Source organism: Columba livia, chromosome 7 (genome assembly GCF_036013475.1).
Source record: "Columba livia isolate bColLiv1 breed racing homer chromosome 7, bColLiv1.pat.W.v2, whole genome shotgun sequence".
NCBI classification, from domain to species: domain Eukaryota; kingdom Metazoa; phylum Chordata; class Aves; order Columbiformes; family Columbidae; genus Columba; species Columba livia.
Window position 1 is genome coordinate 17605108 of NC_088608.1, and position 18843 is coordinate 17623950.

At 40.6% G+C, this 18843-nt stretch overlaps 1 protein-coding gene across 8 annotated transcripts in view; it reads right to left on the reverse strand.

Annotated features, from left to right (window-relative positions):
* Window positions 1-17580, reverse strand: part of ITGB6 (integrin subunit beta 6) — a 55302-nt gene extending 37722 nt beyond the window's left edge. Inside the window, exons 1-4 of one of the 8 annotated variants that reach the window (XM_065069634.1) lie at window positions 17426-17580; window positions 16506-16725; window positions 1125-1189; window positions 598-674 (exon numbers count right to left, since the gene is read on the reverse strand). In XM_065069634.1, coding sequence (XP_064925706.1) covers window positions 598-658 — 61 coding nt within the window. In that variant the 5' untranslated portion in view covers window positions 659-674; window positions 1125-1189; window positions 16506-16725; window positions 17426-17580. Of the gene's footprint in view, window positions 1-597; window positions 675-774; window positions 983-1124; window positions 1190-16505; window positions 16806-17425 lie in introns of those variants that run through there. The other 7 variants (XM_065069635.1, XM_005498616.3, XM_065069633.1 and 4 more) reach the window with 7 other exon arrangements.
* Window positions 17581-18843: the final 1263 nt, after the last annotated feature.

The following is an 18843-nucleotide window of genomic DNA, read 5'->3' on the forward strand; positions in this document are numbered from 1 at the left end:
GGTATTTGTATTGGTAAAAGATTAACACTTATTAAAAAAAACCACAATTGCTGGCAATTAACATACTTACTTGTGCATGCTTCATGGTTGGCATTCACTGAGAACATTTTACTTGTTTTCTCCAGTGTACCTGATAAAGTGTTACATGTGTTTCTGGTGTGGAGCAGCTAAGACATTGCCCACATAACCAGGGATATTAAAATAAAAGATTTATGTTCATTCTACACACTTAAAATTGCTTCACTGAGGTCTGTAGATACTTGCTATGATTTTAATATATTGTGTAAGTACCAGTGAAACACACAGTCACATGTATAATATCATGTTTCTCAGTGGATCAAACAGTGTTTACTATAACCAAAATTGCTCAAATGCTCATCTCTTTCATACATGTTGTGCTATGTAATGACCACATAAATCTTAGATGAATTTGCAGGGTAGCCCTACAGAAGTCTGTCAGGAGAGAGAAAAAAACCAACTCGTTCAGCAGAAAGGAATGATTAAATACAAAAGACAGAAAGCTATTTCCTATCAACTTCAAGCAAGAAACAATGAGAAAACAGTTTTGAAATTGATCTCCTTACCCCCGAGCCTTACCTTGCACACAGTTATTTCTTTGCAGAAATAGGAAACAGAGGCAAAGCAATTCAATCCCCATTCGTTTTCAGTGCTGGCTGCGCAACAAAAAAATATTAGCATGTTAATTATTGTCTGCGTGAAGGCAGAATGCTGTAAAAATCAGACATTCCCAGAGGGTGCGTTTTCAGAAATCACCTACTCTGGGTTGTGAGGAAACTTCAATCCCACCAGGACAGACCATGAATAAAAGTGAAAATGAGGGCTACCTGGGCAGGTAAAGGGGACAGGCTGTGCATAAAGTAACGCGAACATGGTTATCACTTCCTTGTTTTCCTGGACTCCTTATAAGGTATAAGGGGAAAATTCATTCAGGTGAAGATTTCTGTCAATCCCAGTCGCTCCGGGTCCTAGAGCAACCCAGTCACAAGAGCGAGTTTTTGTGTGTACAGCAGCTTTTAAAAGGCTCCTCTGAAATAACGCCTTTAATTGTTCCCTCAGGGAGTGCGTATAAGCAGACGGATCATAGGATTGCCAAGTGAGTATACCTGGAGAGGTGTAAAAATCCCATTTTTTCAGATTTCCTGATGTGGAGTGAAACTTGTAAAGGCAACTGTGGGGAGAGAAGAGAAAAAAAAGGAAAATAACCAAAACAATAATTTATGAGAACTGAGGACCTGGCTTTGGTAATTCGAGATACAGAGTACATTTTACTAGCATTGCAAACTGAAAAGGAAATGCTACAATTGTGGATTTTTTTAATATGTAGTATAATAAATGAATAAATGAATTCTCAGTTCTGCAACTGACTTGAAAAAAACACCATGTCAGCTTTAACTCTGTTTAATAAGTGGCCAAATACTCCACAGTACAGATACGACAATATGACAAGTTATTGCTCTCTCTTTTTTCTCTCACCTGGAATGAAAGCAAAATGTGCATTTCTTACAACCTTATTAAAGGAAATTTCTTATTTGTAGATTTCATCTCTTCCCATCTTTTATGCTCTGGTATTTTCTGTTTTGAAAATTATTTGTTCAGGACCAGCCCTCTCTTATCATAAAGCTTTGCAACCGACTCTACACACTGCCACATAAAATTATAATTTCATTGGTTATGTTGCTGGTCTGAAAACATAGATCCTCTTTTTTTTTTTTCCTGGGGTCAGAAATCCTACCAAAGTTAGCTCATAAGTAGGTTGTTCTCACCAAGAGAACTGGCAGGATCAGAACTCCCTTTTCAAACTGGTGGTAGCTGCAGTCATGGGGCAGGATGTGATGGTAGGGATGGGTCTATACTAGTTAAAATCAACATGCCTTTAAACATTCCTGGGCATTGAGGCCAACTGGCAGAGAAAGACTTGAGTTTATGCTTGCAAATTGCCTATTGGGACCATTCTAGCAACCAAACTCAGCCCAGAAATTGTTTGCAGAGAGTGTTAATTGGAAGAGGTCAAATTCATGCCAGGGAGCATTTTAACAGTTTAATAGCATAGACAATCTCACTCTAATGCCTGGAAATATTCCCAGGCACATCCAATTTTACTAGTATTTACACAGTCCATGGGTAGTTTCATAACAGCTCAAGATGAATTATGCCAAGCCTACCTTTGCCCTGCCCTTGTGTTCCCACCCCTTCACTCTTACCAGCACTCACATCCAAACAAACAGCAGCTGATATCCAATTAAAATACAGTCACCTTTCCGGGGGGGGGGGCGTGGAGGGCGGTGGTGGGTGCTTTTCACCTGGGCAGGTCCCTTGATGTGGCTTCCCGGTCCCGGGCAAGTGCCAGGTAAGGGAGAGAGCAGGAAAGACGGGCAGAGTTGGCAGGAAAGGTGAGAATATGTTATAATTCATTTAGCCCAGCTTAGGCTGTTGTGGAACTGTATCTTAACATTTCTATTCACAACATTTCTTAGTCTTCTTTAACTGCTTTCTATACCTTGGAGTGCCCTTCGTAAGGCAGTTGTTCAGCTACAGCAATTTCCCGTGGCATGAAAAAAAGCATCGATTAGATTATGTTCCCTCAGATGGTGAAGATGCAACTCTGTGAGGACACCGTAACTACATAAAGTCAAAAAGAAGTGAAATCAACTGAAAATGTTATCTCATACCTCCTGTAAATCCCATCCAACACATCTTATTTCCCTGTTTTTAATTTACATTTGTGTATGCATTCTTTAATATTGTTGCTATGTCTACAGCCTTGTGGAGCTCCAAAACCCAGTGCTTTCCCTTTCAATGTAGGAGGTCACTTTGTAGCTGTCACTAGTCCCTGATAATATAACAACACTTCAAAGCATGTGCTCAAAGGACTTGGTGGCAGTCTTTCAGCCACCAAAAGGTACCAGACACCAGCAGTGTTCCAGATTAGGGAGCAGCCAGCTGAACAGCTGGCAATCACGAAATGCTTATTCCTAGGTTCAAGATATAAAACTTTTTAGTGTCAACAGAACGAATAACACAGCCTGCATTAAACATACAAATTCTGTTTGATATTATCAGCTCCCCATTTGCTTGTGTGGTAATATTTTATATAGGTCTTGGCAAGGACAGCATAACTGAAGGCTAAGTGCCTGCCTCTGAATGGGATGTCTGCCAAAGACTGAATAAGTCTTGCCTGCATAAAATAACTAAGTTACTGCAAATAATTAAGAATAGACCTCCTCAGATTGTCTAGAGACAGCAGAGAAGCAAAAGAAAGTAGCAGAACAAACAACAACAAAAACACACAGAAAAAAAAAAAAAGACAAAATCAAGGTCAGTTTTGATTTTAAAAAACTTGCACAATGAGAAACTCACAAGACTGGACACAGTGGGAGTGAAAAAACACACTGACAGGGGCACGGGAGGTTAAGAGAGGTCCAGGAAGGGAGACAACATGTACCAAGAGTAGATCTTGGGCAAGGCAAGAAAACCTAGGCAGGAAGTTGACAGATGATTCTTGTTTTGAAACGTCACCAAATATCTTGTGTAATATCTAAAGGTAAATTGACTAGGAAATTCCTCTACTAATTTAATGCTTTGCTTTAACTATCACATACGCTAGAAGAGTAGAATCATAATCTCAAGTTGCCATGCTGATGTGAGGAGGATGTGTAAAAGCCTTTGGGGTCCTGGCCTTGCTTGGTTTGACAGCAAGATTCCCCTTCTTCAAGAAGGTTTGTAAGACAGTCATGTTTTGTTCACCCACATTAGAAGCATCAATCCAAAGAGATGTAACAAAAAGGTAGGTTATAGTACAGACAGAACATAATTACTATTGTTTTCATCACCCCCTATATATTAATTTTTGAGAAAATTCTGGTCTCAATTAAAACAGTGTTATGGTTTTATAATAACAACATTAGAAAAGAAAATAGCTCTTTATCTTTCAGTATGGGCAATGCTGACCAACACAAGTCTGTGGTTCTTTAAAATGTAATAAAATTTGTATAGGATAAAATCTTTAGTGCATTTTCTCCCATACCTGACACTTACAACACATGATGATAGCACAGAAAGATATTTTGCTCATCCAATCAACAACTGGAGGAGACTGAGGAGTGACTTCATTAATGTTTATAAATATGTAAAGGGATGGAGCCAGGCTCTTCTCAGTGACAACCAATGACAGGACAAGGGGCAATGGGCACAAACTGGAACGCTAGAGGTTCCACTTAAATATGAGAAGAAACTACTTCTCAGTGAGGGTGATAGAGCACTGGAACAGGCTGCCCAGGGGGGTTGTGGATTCTCCTCTGGAGACATTCAAAACCTTCCTGGACACATTCCAGTGTAACCTCATCTAGGTGTTCCTGCTCTGGCAGGGGGATTGGACTAGATGATCTTTTGAGGTCCCTTCCAATCCCTAACATTCTGTGATTTAACAAACTGACTGATAAGTAACAAGCATTGAATGTTGAGGTACAGAAAGAAAGACAGATAATGCTGGGAACAGGGAATAAGAAATAAAACAAAAATATTAGCCTCAAGTTGCATTTCACTAATAATAGTGGGCTTCTTTTCCGCTAGATTAATGCTGTGCCTTTTCTGGCACACTGAGCTGAAACTACAAGTTAGCCTGGTGATGGGTCTGTAGAGGTTCGAGAATGAGAAGTGTTTGCCTACAGAAGCGTGCCTCACCATTGGCTATTTCAAATCTAAAAAGACTTCATTTTAGAAAAAATACCAGCCTCTCCTGCAAATAGAGTATGAACTGATGTAGTGTAATTACACATATAGGGACACCAGCCCAAGAGAAGACAATAATTAGTTCTTTCTGTGCTAGAGAAAACCTGGAAGAGGTGGCATGTTAGCACTAGTAAAAGCTTATCAGTCAACATAAGAGATGAATATGTCCCAAGCTCATCAGAACCAGGAGAATCTCTCTTAAATTTAAGCTGGAAAGGTATCCATATGGAGGAAAAATCCTTGTAAGGGATCTTTTGGCCTCACACGCAACCCAGCTCTTAATGCCCAATGCTCTTCTCATACACACTCCCACCCTGAAAGACTGGAAAAATACTGAGCAATTTAAAGTCTGAATGTTGCACAGGCTGAGATGGTTCTCAGAATATTTACAAATGTGGGAGGAAGCGACTCCTGCAGTTCAGAAAACATTTCTTTCTTCCTGCCCCTCATCAGGGAGTTTTGCAAGACTGGAAACAGTGAGGTGGGGTCTCACTGCTCTCTGTCACCTACAGTGACATTCACCAACTCAGGGCAGAAGTAAGAGGCAAAGAGGGACACTCATTAGGTCAGAGGCAGGTTGCTTTGTGTTTGAATCATCTGACGACTTCTTTTTCTCTCCCTGGTTGGCTTCCAAATCAAAGCTATCTAGAAAGCTCATGGCAATCCCTAATGGGGAATCAAAGTAGACTTTGAAAGTTTAGATCAAGCATTTTGAGAATATTCAAGAATATTAAAAAGTCTACAGAATTAGTGGCTAAAATACTTTCTTCCAAAGAAGACAGATGTTCTGTAGCTGCACAATCATGTGCTTCCAGCTTCTTGGGCCAGCAGAAATGGAAGGCATTTTCTTTGGAAAAAGCCTACCCAGAAATACAACCCTCAGCAGCTCGACAGACCCAGTTCCAAAGAACAGTGATGACAGATGTTTCAGAGAATGCCTGTCAATTAGCTAAGCAAGGAAGCTTAAAAAAAAGTTTCCAATCTTGAAATTTAATTTTATCCTTAAGGAAATAGAGGTGATTTGAGTAGCCCCATGGTGGAATGAAAGTCCTGCAAACAGGGCAATCCAGAATAGAGAGAAATCACAGACAAATACAGGGAAAATGTTGGGAAGACTCTCCTGTCTCTACCTTTGCTGCAGTGTAAGTCCTAGAAATACTTTAGGGAGAGCTGGCAAAAACATTTAAAAAGGAAGCAACAATCCCCAATGAATAGTCATATTTAATGGAGAAATTCACAATGACAGCGAATGTAATTAATCAGTAATTTTTTACTCTTTTTTTTTTTTTTAACCTGTATTTTTCTCTAGATATAAAACAATAGTATCACCTAGCAAATCATGGTGTAAATAAATAAATGCATCTGGATTTATTAATTTTAAATGCCAGGTGATACTATTTGCTACCTCTTTCTTTGTTAATCAGCATGGTGAGAGGTGGGTATTGCTCCAAAAGAAATGGCATCAATTCAAAGAAACCACTATAAGCATCTCAGTCCTGTATTAACAACATGGACCCTGCAGTAAGCAAAGATGTGAACATGTGGTGACGGAGCTGCTTCACACAAGCTCCCATGTTTTGGGGTGTACCAATATCATGTCCCATTTGCAATATAGGACCAAAACACTGCTGTACAGGGTAAGACACAAAGCCCACCCAAAATGTGGGCAGGTGTTTCAAGAGGCAAAACCTCTCTTCCTCCCTTCTTCAGGCGTGGTTGCCAAGCATAGCTACGCACAATAGAAAGCAGCTTTAGGAGGAGATGAGAGGTCTCTGTAGCTCCTTCCAGTAGGTTGTGGGAACCAACAAGCCACACAGAAGAAAGGAATTTTTCCCCTCCAGTTCTGAGCAAATCGGCTTGTTGGGGATCCATGACTCAGGCCATGATTCATGCTCTGGTCTCCTTTCGTTTCTGGAGCAGCACACTGCTGTTAGATGAGGTCAGGGAATGAAGCCAACAACCCACCTCTGAAGAAACAGAGAGGGAGAGGGGGGAGAAGAAGGAATTGCTCCCCAACTGTGCGATGAACAGCAGGCAGAAAACCCAGGGTGTTTTCAACTGATATTTACCACGCTCTCAACTCTGACCAGTTCCAGCTGAGGCTGTGAGCAAAACTTTGTCCTTCGTTTCCTTTACGTGGGTGAGCACCGTGAAAGATTTGTTTGCTTTTCAGATTTAAACACACTCTCACACTCAAAGTGAAATAATCAAACGTCCAGACTACTGAAGGGCTGAGGTGGAACCAATAGGAAAATCACATAGCTTTCAAGCAGGACTGCCAGCCAGCTCACAGTACTCAAAACATGCCAGGGACATCCACACAGCCTATCAAAACTGGCCTCAGTTTCTGTTTGCTTTTCGCAGTTAGATGGTAGACTTTGTTCTCCCTGAGCTATAAAAACCTGGTGCTGGGGCACCAGAACAAGCACCTCTGTTTGGTGCTGGTGCGAGGCTGAGGGCATTGCTGAAGCTTTCTAGGAGCTACTCTGACCCGGCCAGTGTGGTTTCTATTTACAGACACACAGCAATCAGACCACTCACTCCCTACAGTGGGTGCAGACTCTGCTGGGGAGAACAACAGGATTTAGGGTTTGCAGAGCCTTTTGTGCAAAGTGCTGCCATCTTACGGCTACTCTGAAGCAAAGAAATTATTACTTTAAAAGTTCTATGGAAAAAAGATGTTCAGATACTAACAGCCCTATTACCTTATAGCAATATTTTGCTCTGCTACATATGTAAGAACCTTTGGAAATGTTCATAGCTTTGTTCAACAATTTCATCGTTTATGTGATATTACAGTTACAATTTTTTGTTAGTGTGATTTTTTTTTTTTAATTCCTGTCTCATCTGTCACAGTAAACAGTGTTTTTGTTATAAGCTCAGCTATGTGATTCTGTAATGCCAGAAACTGTTTCCAATATCTTTGTCAGTATAAATTATTAACTGTATTTTGAAAATCTTACTTACTGTTATGTGCGTGTTTCTTATGGAAACGGGAAGGAAATTGGAACCAACAGTATTTGCTCATATGTAAACAGAAACATTGGGAAAACAAACATATAGAATGATTAGTCTTTCTACAATTCTTCTTAAAGTACTGGTAAGAACAGTTGATATTATATATCTAACTAAAACCGTGCAAGACTAAGAACATCCAAATAGAACCATCTCTAAATAAAAATAAAATCAAGTAAATCAATTCCAAGTATTTTGGCTGAGTAACACCAAAAGGATAAGGCAGGGCAGATTTTCTTTAACAATGTCTTCCAGGAGTTCATAATGATTGATCACGTAAATACTGTCAATAATATTTGATCCACTGACACCTTATGCTTCTTATCTCATAGGTTTGCAAGCGCATTGCTGTGCTTCTGTTGGACACTTAGCACACAGAATCACCATAATTTTAAACCTTTTTTAAAAAAAAATTGATTCTTAACAATGTGTTAACATTGTCACAGGAGGCCATAGCCATGCCTTCTATCTGAACCAATAAATCAACAGAAATTAAAAAAAAACTATTGCAAAACTGGTACAAAGCAGAAGGCACAACACCGCAAAGGATCTCATAGATCCTGAAGATGTGTCCTTTCACCTTACTTAACTGTGTTAATAAACTGATGAAAAAAACTACTCATAAGACTACTCAGAGTGTTCAACTCTGGCACAGAGGCAAATAGAAAGTGGTTCTACTCACCTTTGTAGTACTTGCAAGAACTAGATGAGCTCTCTATTATCCAATTTGCAAGCAAATAAGTTCCATTTTACTGTGATACCCTCACCTAGAGTGGTTTGTTCCTGTCACTCTTACTAGAAGACTGTTTCAGAGACTTCACTCTTCTCATAGCTGGAAATTTCCTCAGCTCCAGCCTGGATGGACTCACTTTCAATTTATATCCATTTGTTTTAATGACAACATTGTCTGGTAACTTAAATAACTTCTTTCCTTTCCCAGTATTTGCCCTGCCCTTCTTTCCCCCCACCCCATTGATGTATTTATAGACAGCAATTGTATAGCCCTCATTCTTTGTTTTGTCCAGTACTACTTCTCTGCATTTCTTTCAATCCTTTGTCCTAATTATGAGTGGCAGACTGTTCACAGTACTGCAGAGGAGCTTTGACCAGAGCTTCCTGCAACAGTGTCTGTACTTACGCATCCCTTCTTCTGTCTCCTGCATCGTATCTCATGAGGACCATTTTTGCCTTTCCCGTGGCTCTTTCAGCATCCTTTCTACAACTGACCAAGACATTTTGTGCTTTCTCTTGCCCAACCGATAAGCCACAATTTGTAACAGAAATTGTTTCCATCTCAGTTTGTGGATGATCTGGCACTTGTGCTATTAAATTCCACCCAACATATCCATCTCTCAAATTCCTCCACGATGTGCATATAATGGTATGGATATTTTTCTTATCTGACCATGCCAGTTTCAGAAACAAGAAAAATAATAATACTTTCAGAGACCAGCTGAAACTGTAATGCTTGAGAATCGCTACCCAGCCTTTAGGTACCCCAATAATTTCCTTACCAGAACAGATGGTGTCATACATACATTTTCTCAGCCCTTATACATTGTACTAAACATTTACTGCTTTCATCCTGTGCTGTCCATTTTGTCTCCACATTCCTATTTATTATTTCTTGCAAAAACGTACAGAATTTCCACGTTACCAAGGTCAGATTAACGAAGGTGTAGATGTGATGTCACTTTTTCCTCTGCTCTTCTCTCTCCTTTGTTTTGGCAGATCTTTTAAGAAAAACTTTCTTCTGTACTTGAAATTTAATTTGCTCATTCTTTCAGCATTTTAGGATAGAAAACAGACATCATTCCACTGTGGGCCTACTATACTCTGGATTTACTTTTCAAGTTTGTAAATTCTAATTTTTATTTCTACAGATTCTTCCCATCCTGGTTCTATTTTTCTCCATGTTCTATACCATCCTCTTCACCAAAAAGAAGAAACATAATGTATTTGGTTTGGACAGTATCTGTACAATCTCTAGTCTCTACCCCATCCTTACCAAATACCAAACACCCATTTACTCATATGGTAGAAGAAACTTTCAGTCTTTCAAATTTTGTTTGCACATCACACATCTGTAACCTTGACAAATCTGACTGCAAACTCTGTTTCTTGGTTCCCAAGATACAATTTTCATTGATGATCTGATATGGTGGGGTTTTCTTCCCCTATAACTTTCACTCTCTTTGCTTACTCCTAATAGGTATTTTTTTTTAAGGATTTATTATGCAATAAGGTACTAACACCCTTCACTCTCCACTTGCAGTCCAAAATGCAGATTTTAAAAATATTCTTTAAATTAAAGAAACTATAATACTCAGATTTGGAACCTTCATCCACTTGGCATTGCAAACTAATTTCTGTAGGTACGACACTTCGGAAGGACAAATTTTTATAAACTAACAGGCCTATTCTTGTTTATTTTTAAATTATTTTCAATTTAATCAAGTTGAGATAACTTTAGCTAGGTTATTTTCTACAACCAGCTGCTCTATGTCATCACTACCTAACACCTAGAATAGCATCATGGTAGTCCAATGAGTGCTTAATGATGAAATCTTCCAGCTATTACACCCTGGAACAACTGGCTCCACCGTTATCAGTAACATTTGCTTTATACTCTATTTCTGAGCAGTTAAAATCTCCTGCAATGAGACAATGCTTGAAAGTTTCTCTTTCATGCTTGTCGTCATCTGGATTGGATATATGTAACAGTTCCTTAATGGTCCTTCAGAAGATCTTTACTTTGACAAATTCCATCCTGCCCATGCCACCTCTCACTGCCTCTGTAGGCGACTTCATTGTCACTAAGCAATGCCTCTGTGCCTCTGTTTTTTTTCTAGCTTTCTTAACAGTCTACACGTTGATTTGACTGCACTTCAGTCATAGATCACTCATCCACCATACTTTATTCCTAGTGGAAGTTTTGGGGCCAGCCTGGGTGCTGCAGTTCTAGCCCGTGTCAGTTTGCACACCATTTTTGTACACAAACACCTCAGCTCATCTTCTACGATAATGTGCAATTTTAAAAATTACTTTGCTCACATCCTTTTTATTCCTGACATCCAGAACATTCACATTACATTCCCACCCATGTCAGTACCAATTGCTCCTGTCCATTTTGCTCCTTTCTCCTTTTCAGAACCAGGCGTGGAAGTTACTTATAAGTGTCCCCCAAACTTCTATTTCCTAGCTTACAATTATTATACTGATTATACTGATTTATCAAAATATATTTTTATCATGTATTATTTTGTAGTATGTTACACTATATTGATACCAATAATAACAATCTTGGTTCCAGAAAACTAATACCACGTTTGCTCTACTGGAGTTCATCTAGTTTGTGTGAAAAATCCTTTTCTCAAAAGTTAAATGCCTTGCAACACTCCTCATAACATCAATTCTTAAGACATCTGCTGCTCTTTATTATCTTGCATGCTTTAACACACCCTCTTCAGGAATGAAACGCTGCAGTCAGAGCCTTTTCTTCAGGGCAAACCTACTCACACCGATTTCCCGTTTTGTGTTCATCTCAGTCCTCCTTCAGTCTTTTATCCTACAATGTGAGCTGGTACAAAGTTATATTTCACCCCAGAGCTTATTGCATTGCCACAGACACTAAAATGGCTTCTGTTCTATAAATGGAATAAATAATAAACCTGCACACACATACTATGTGTGCATCTACCTGGAATACAACCATTTTAGCTTGAAATTATGCTGCAATAGTACTGCTGACTTTACAATTATGGGATAGTTTTAAAATACGTTCCGTTAAAATAAAAGTATTTTTGAATGAAAGAGACAAAGTAAAAGCTTTAATATACTTCTGAATCTGAGTAACTGTGTGAGCTGTCTCATCAGTTCTCCTGGAGGTATTTTAGTCATTGGGAGTTAATCATTACCTGAAATAGGTAAAAAAAACAATTCAAAGCCAGTCTACAATACAGTGTTGTGTTAGGGAAGAAATGCAGACATTGAGTCATAGCTGTCAGTTATTCATTATACTTCAGTCAGTTATGATGTGATTCTTTTCAGCATTATTCTTGCTTTTGATTTACAGTAAGATACTGATCTGGTGGGTGAGACTTCCTCAATTAAAGCAAGACCCTTCCCACCCTAATAAGGAGGGAGGTTTGAGTTTCTAACTACCATAAGGTTGCTACGAAGTTTTAAAAATGTATGAAAAATATACATAAGGTTAAAGAGGTTAATGAGTTATGTTAATTTGGAAGAGGTATCTGAATGTTCTTTTACATCAGAGGATGTACTTTGCTCAGTAATGTCTAAGAGCAACAGGAGAGACCAAGGAAGAATTCAAACAAGTCAAATACTGGTGCTCTGGTCGCACCCAGAGACTCCACCAAGCCCTGAAAGTGCTTGTGAGCAATCCTCCAGGAACAGCAAACACGGCGCTGGGGCTCACACACAGGAGATGCCTCACTCTGCAGTTTCTAGAGATACAGTCAAGAGCAAACTGGTTCCTAACTTGAGCACATCGGGTGCTTACTTTTACACAGAAGAAATCTGCACCGGAAAATATCAGTCCAACATATCATTTGCTCATTTTTCAGCTGTCTTTCTGGACTTCAAAGCTAGGGAAGTTACTCTTTTGCTCTGTAGTGTGTGAACTTTCTTACATGTAGGAAAAACATAAACGCCCTCTTCTGCCTGTGTCATGCTTACCTGAAGATAAAGGGGATGGGTACATGACCTACAAGTCAAAATCATGGTAACAATTTCAAGCAAGATTATCCAATAAATACTCTCAGCAGTGCTTGTGGAAAAAATATATTTATCATTGTCATAATTTTCTGTTTCCTTTTTGGAAAGTTGGTCAATATTTATGGTTTCAAACATATACAGAAGCAAACAAAGCCATTGCAGTTATTTATCAGACTGTGCTGATACACAACTACTGATGATGCCTGCAGTCACATACTGATAAAAACACTCATTTTTACTATGTCTCCTTCATCATCAGTTTGCTCATGTGGAGTAATAAAACCTATTTTTCCTTCATCCTGAACTGATATTTCTGTTCTCATGCATTACCATCTGATTCATCCTTACCACTTTTATAGGAGTATTTTTCTTGTCTTTCCCTGGTGCTTAAAAAAAACCACCACAACAACAACAACCTCTTAGGTTTATTTGCTATCCTTGTGTGTTGAGCAATGATAGTTTTACTTAGCTTATGCTTCTGAACTTACATATTAACAAATCTTTCAAGACCTGACCTTCTGCTTATATTCTTCTAAGTTTGCAGTCTTCATAATATATAATTTTCTTTATGATCCTGGTACTGTGCTGCTTCTGCTGTTATAGTGATGCCTGAGGAATATTGTTCCTTGGAAGAAGTTGCTCCTCTCTTGCAACCAGAATCAGTCCAGGCTGAGAGTGAAACAGCACATTTCAAGCTCCAACCTGGGCAGCCTTTCTGGCTGCAGAAATTCCTTAGTGCAGCTCTTGTAGGAGAAATTTGTCCACCTCTTTCTGTTTACAATGTCTATTAATATTCTGAATAACAGCACAGGCATCACAGAGGCCTTGATTCTGTTCTACAAGGACAGCAGGTAAATACTGCCAGAAAAATAACAGTCTCATGTCAGGAGCAGGGGATTTCCAAATTTGAGCCTGAAAGTCTGGGTGGAGGACAGCCAAGCACAGGAAGTATGGAAGCCAGGAAACGGTCAGAGAGGGAGCAAAGCTTGCTGAAGCTGATTTTATACAGCCATTTGAGGTATTGGCTGTGGGTTTAATACCCATTGCTACTGCATGAGAGGAATTGCTGCACTGTGGGATCAAAGGAGGCAAAAAGCATCTTCTGGTGACGATAAAGATCATCATTACAAGTTGGTTTTCTGCCCTGAGAAGGGACAGCAGAATTTGTGGTCCTAACCACTCCACGGTTTTCCTAAGGGAAGAAAAAGCAATCTCTATATGACCTTAATAAGACACTTCTGCAGACACAGCCAGGAGGTTTGATCATATGAGTGCTGTTCCCAGGGTCTCATTGCAGGGGCAGGTAATGTTAAATGAAACCTCATTTTGATCAGACTCTACCTTCCAGCCGACAAGCCTGCAGATGGTCAAATATTGCCTTGTCACAGCCTTCGGGCTGTCTGGGTGCCAGCAATGGGAAACAAGCCCTAAAGGAGAAACCTGGCCTTAGATTTGCACCTCTGTACCCCTAAGAAGACTCTGCCAGTCTGCTGAACTCACCTCAGCTGCTTCAGTTGTTACTGGGAGAAAGTACTGAGCAAGAGTACAGGGAAAATCCGATGCATTCATTTGTGTTTTCTTACATATGGGATACCAGTGAGCAAGTCAGATGAGAGTTTCAGATACCATGTAGATGCTGACCAGGTCACAGAAGTTTGATTTAAGAGGCATATTCCTGCATTCCTAAACTTTCAGAATGAAATGTTGTTAATACAGGACAGCCATCTTATGAATTTCCCCAAGCCCCTTCACTCTTAACAGATAGTGTGAAAGTTTTAATTAGAGCTTTGACAGAGAAATAGATAAAGACTACTGTATCATTTTGCTTTCATGGCATGCTTCAGCAAGCTGATGCAGATTGCTAGGTCGATGAAATATATCAATATTATAAGATACACCATGTTCGGGCTGAACACATTAAAGGCTGGCATTAAATTTTAACATAGGTCATGAGTCACTCAAACTTATTCAGGCATCCAGAATTACTATGAAAAGTCTGAGTAACAAGGGGGTTTCTTCTTTCATTCTTATATAAACAGGATAATGAGGCACCTGAACAAAGGTTCACATGAGACAACTTTAACTCTGTTCATGTAAAAATAGCTCAGACATTTAGATCCTAATACAGAAAAATCTACATTGGTATTTTGCTGAAGACTTCACCATAGCTTTCTGACAACTAACATTTTGACAGCTTGATTTGGAGGAGCGTGTTAAGACCATCAAGTGTGGTAAAAGAAAATAAATCTGTATACATAAGGAAAACCAAACCAGACCAACAAAGTAACACACCTTTTTAAATAAAGTTGTCCCCCACATCTACCAAAGAGAGAACAGGCAATGTTCAAATTGAGTGCTATTTTACTCAGTTCTCTTTTTGACCATGTATTAGTATTTTCAGCTAAAGTTTCTTAAAACGGTGTTTAACTGTAAAATTATTTTGGATTAGATCTCAGCCACATGACTCGGTCACTAAGGTGACTTACTGCATTGACTAGTCCTTGACTTTACTGGCACTAACAAAGACTGTATGCCCTACAACTTGTGTTAAGTATTTACAAGATCTTGCATACTTTGGCCAATATGTCATCATGGCTTATCATTCTTTATCTGTTTTTATTTTTGTTAATTCTGTTCTTTTTCTAGCTCACCTCTGTCTAGACCAACACATAACTCCTATAAACACTACCTTAATAATACATAGACATGCAAGCTTAGCTGAGCAAATAGGTGATATTTTCTAATACTTCTTATCAGATTAACAGTTTCCATTTCTGTTTTAGTAGCATGGAAATATTTTGTTCTCAGAGAAAAACAAACAAACAAACAAACAAAACAAAAAACAAAGAACAAACAAACAAAACTCCCCACAGCTTTATTTTTAACTCCTCATAGTAGGATGTATGTTGATGAAGCATCTGATGATGACATTCATTGCAGACTATTATTCAAAGTACTTGCTCCAATAAGTTTACTCATTCACTTTCTGCACATTTTTGGTAAGCCTGTGGTACCTCAGAAACTGTGTCTGTTGCTGAGGACATCAGAGGTCACTCACAGAAATCTAGAGGTCTTCCAGAAGGACAAGGATTGGTTTTTGGCATCCTGAACAGAGGCAGCTCTACAGTAAAAGACCATTGTTCAAAAATGACACAATCATCAGAGATGGTGGCACAGCAAAAGAAGTGCTGAGAGCCTTGCAACCAGAGATGCAGTAACAGGTCTATTGATAGCAGTACTTGTCCCCAGGGATGGCGTCTTGTGAGTGACTCCATTAGCTGCTGACAGCAGACAGACTGAGCTGTACTGCGAGTGACCGGGAAACACTCATCAGATGGCCCCAGCCACAGCTGAGGAAACGCACAAAAGAGATAGCTGCCAAGTGTGGTGCTTTTCTCGCCGTTCAGAAGAAGTTAGTCACATCTCTAAATTTAATGCTCTGTCTCTTTCCTTTCAGCAAGGCAATCATCTTATGTACAGACTCACTGTTTGCAGAAAGGGCGCTGCTGTTGATTCAATGCACCCTTGGAAACTTCCCAGGATGCGGAGGTGGGGTCCAAATTCCACACTGGTTGCTAATTGTAAGGAAAACCCCTAAATATATTGAAATCTGTTACTTTGACTAACCAGGAGAAGACACCTACCTAATCTTGTTACCTGTCACTCAAAGCTGTCCTGTGCTTGACCTCTCACACTGCATGCAGTAAAACCTCCCTGGCTGCGTGGCCAGCAGGACGTGTGCTCCCTTTGGTGTCTCCAGCACATTTACTCATAGAAACAGGGTCACACAGCCTAAATGACCTATATCCTTAGAGCCAAAGATCCCCACTCTGTCTACAAGCTTAAAAACATCCACCCCTACAAAACCAACCTTGAGGCATCTGCAGGTGCTCTCCACACTTAAAGGATCATACTACCAGCCTAACAGGTGATACACAAGATTTTCTACACACAACTACTTCCTACTTTGCTCCAAACATATACAGAAAAACACGTTACCTTACCTCCCATTCCCCAGTACACGTGAGCATTTTCCTGGGTGCAGCCATCCTCATGCTGCAGCCCAGCTTTCTGCTGGATCACAGGGAGCTTCTCTTTCTCCCCATGGCAGCTGCTGTGCTCCTTGCCAGCCCTGCAGCCGAGCCTCCTTCCTCACAGCCACACCGCCGTCCTGCTCGTTCTAACTTCGGTTTTCTTTGTGAATTCTGCAAGCTCGCCAGGTGTCTGCGTTTTAAACATCAATACCTTGATTACTGGCTTTCTTTAGCAGGTTTTCTACTCTCCAAACCCTAACCCCTCTAGAAAGCTTGAAGAAAAGTGTCCTAAAATGCCATTAGTCAAAAGTCCTATTCTTCACAGAGAAACACTAATAGTCCTTCATAACTGAGCAGGCTATTTATAGGAATGGTGGCAGTGTGTCCAACCCCACAGTACAATGAGCATGAGGCAGTCCACACAAGACATGATGATAGAGGCTGTTCATAAAAACAAAACTGGAATTCCCGTGCTTTACGTCAATAGTGATTTGAGCAATGATTTTCTTTCCTTACTCCAGAGGAAAGAAATAAAAGCCCTCTTACCATGGGAAACATAGCACAATGTCACTGGAATAATTAATCCATTATTTTAAGGAGCAATGTTGATGATATTTTGATTTTTAACAGTTTTACATTCATTATAACCCTAATCCACCCTCTTTCTGTGCTGCAGTGCTTCCACCTCTCATGCACTTGCTTTCTGCCCAGGTCATACACACTTTCTGAAGGTGCATCTTCCCCATAAACTACCCTGCAAATTCATCTTAACAGATGTAGAATCAGGTCATTTGAACTAAGTAGCAAAATACAATTAGCTTGGGATAAACAATAGATGAATCCCAGACAAGACCCAGCCCAAAACAGAAATGGCAGGGAGACAAAATTACCTTAGGGTATGAACAAGAAAGCATCAGTACCAGTTGGGTTGTGAATCAGAGCAGGAAACAGCTGTAAAATTCTCTTCTAAGGTACTAAGTAGGAAGCTGAGTATAAAGAGCAGAGGCATCCTAGTGTGTACATCATTTCCCTGGGCAGGAGATGAAGGGATGGGGGTGCACTGTAAGGAAAGGGAAAGCACACAGGAAGCAGACAGGGACAAGATGAGTATCTAATGCAGCACTTAGTGCAGTATTGGGAAAACCTGAGAAGAGGCAGGAAAACGGCATTACTTGGAGCAGAGCTGGGAGCTGTGGTGCCTGGAGCACCCTGCAGTGGCACAGTGGGATCAGCAGCCCACTGGCCCCTTCCCCATGGCCAGGCTGCCCTACTACAGAGGCAAAGGAGCCCAATGCAGACCCCATGGGCCTCAGTCCCAGCTGGGCACCCCTCACCACCTGTACCGCCACTTTCCCTCTACCTGCAGTAATAAATAGAGCAACCATCCTGTCCCTGCAAGATCCAAGTAGGAAGAGCTGATGCTCCACCCTCCCTCATCACATCCCATTGCCCCTGCCTGGGTCATGGCCCTTTGGGTTGGTGCACACAAGTGTGGAAGCAATGGGCTCCATGCAGATTCTCCCTGTGCTGCAAGCATGTGGGGTGTGCTGCTGCAGAATAAACACCCTGTGTTGTCCTCTCACCCTCCCCACCTTCAAATAAATGAAATCCCTCAGCAAACTCCACTCACCTTGTGCCTGTGGGTGGCTTCCACCAGCAAGCTGGTGGCACAGCAGCTGCAGTGTCCCTTGGAGGGTGGGTGATGCGGGGTGCTGCAGGGCACCCTGCAAGGTCTGCCCCACATGGTGTGTCCCATCCTCAGACAGGACCAGCTGTGCTGCAGAGCCATGCTCAGGCAGGACCATGCCTGGCAAGCAGAGCCCAGGGAGGCACACTGCGGTGACTGCTGGAGGGTACTTCTTTAATGTCAGTGTCACTCATGCCTGCGTCTGCTTTTCGACAGAAAGTCACCTTAGGCCCGAGCTGGCTCTGCATTCAGTTCAGCCTGTCCTAGGGTATGAAAGGACAGTGGTGGAAGGCAATTTTCTCTGAGACCATCCAAGCTGTGGTGTTTCAGAGAGAAGGGAGAAGAGCAACAAATGACAAGCAGAAGAGCTTCAAGGATGGACCTAAAGTAGAACTGACAGGAGAGGCAGTAAGGTCAGAGTAGGAGGTTATACTGTAAGAGAAAAGTCCATTAGAATTGGATGGAAAAACTAGCAGAGGAAAAATTTCACTCTGAAGAACAGCCACACTTGTTATCCCCTATGAACTCACATCATGGCTTTTCATTTATATGTCCCTGTAAGATAATTAGGGCTTACACTTGTAAATTGGCTGTTAATTAGGAGGCCAGAAGTGCCTGGAA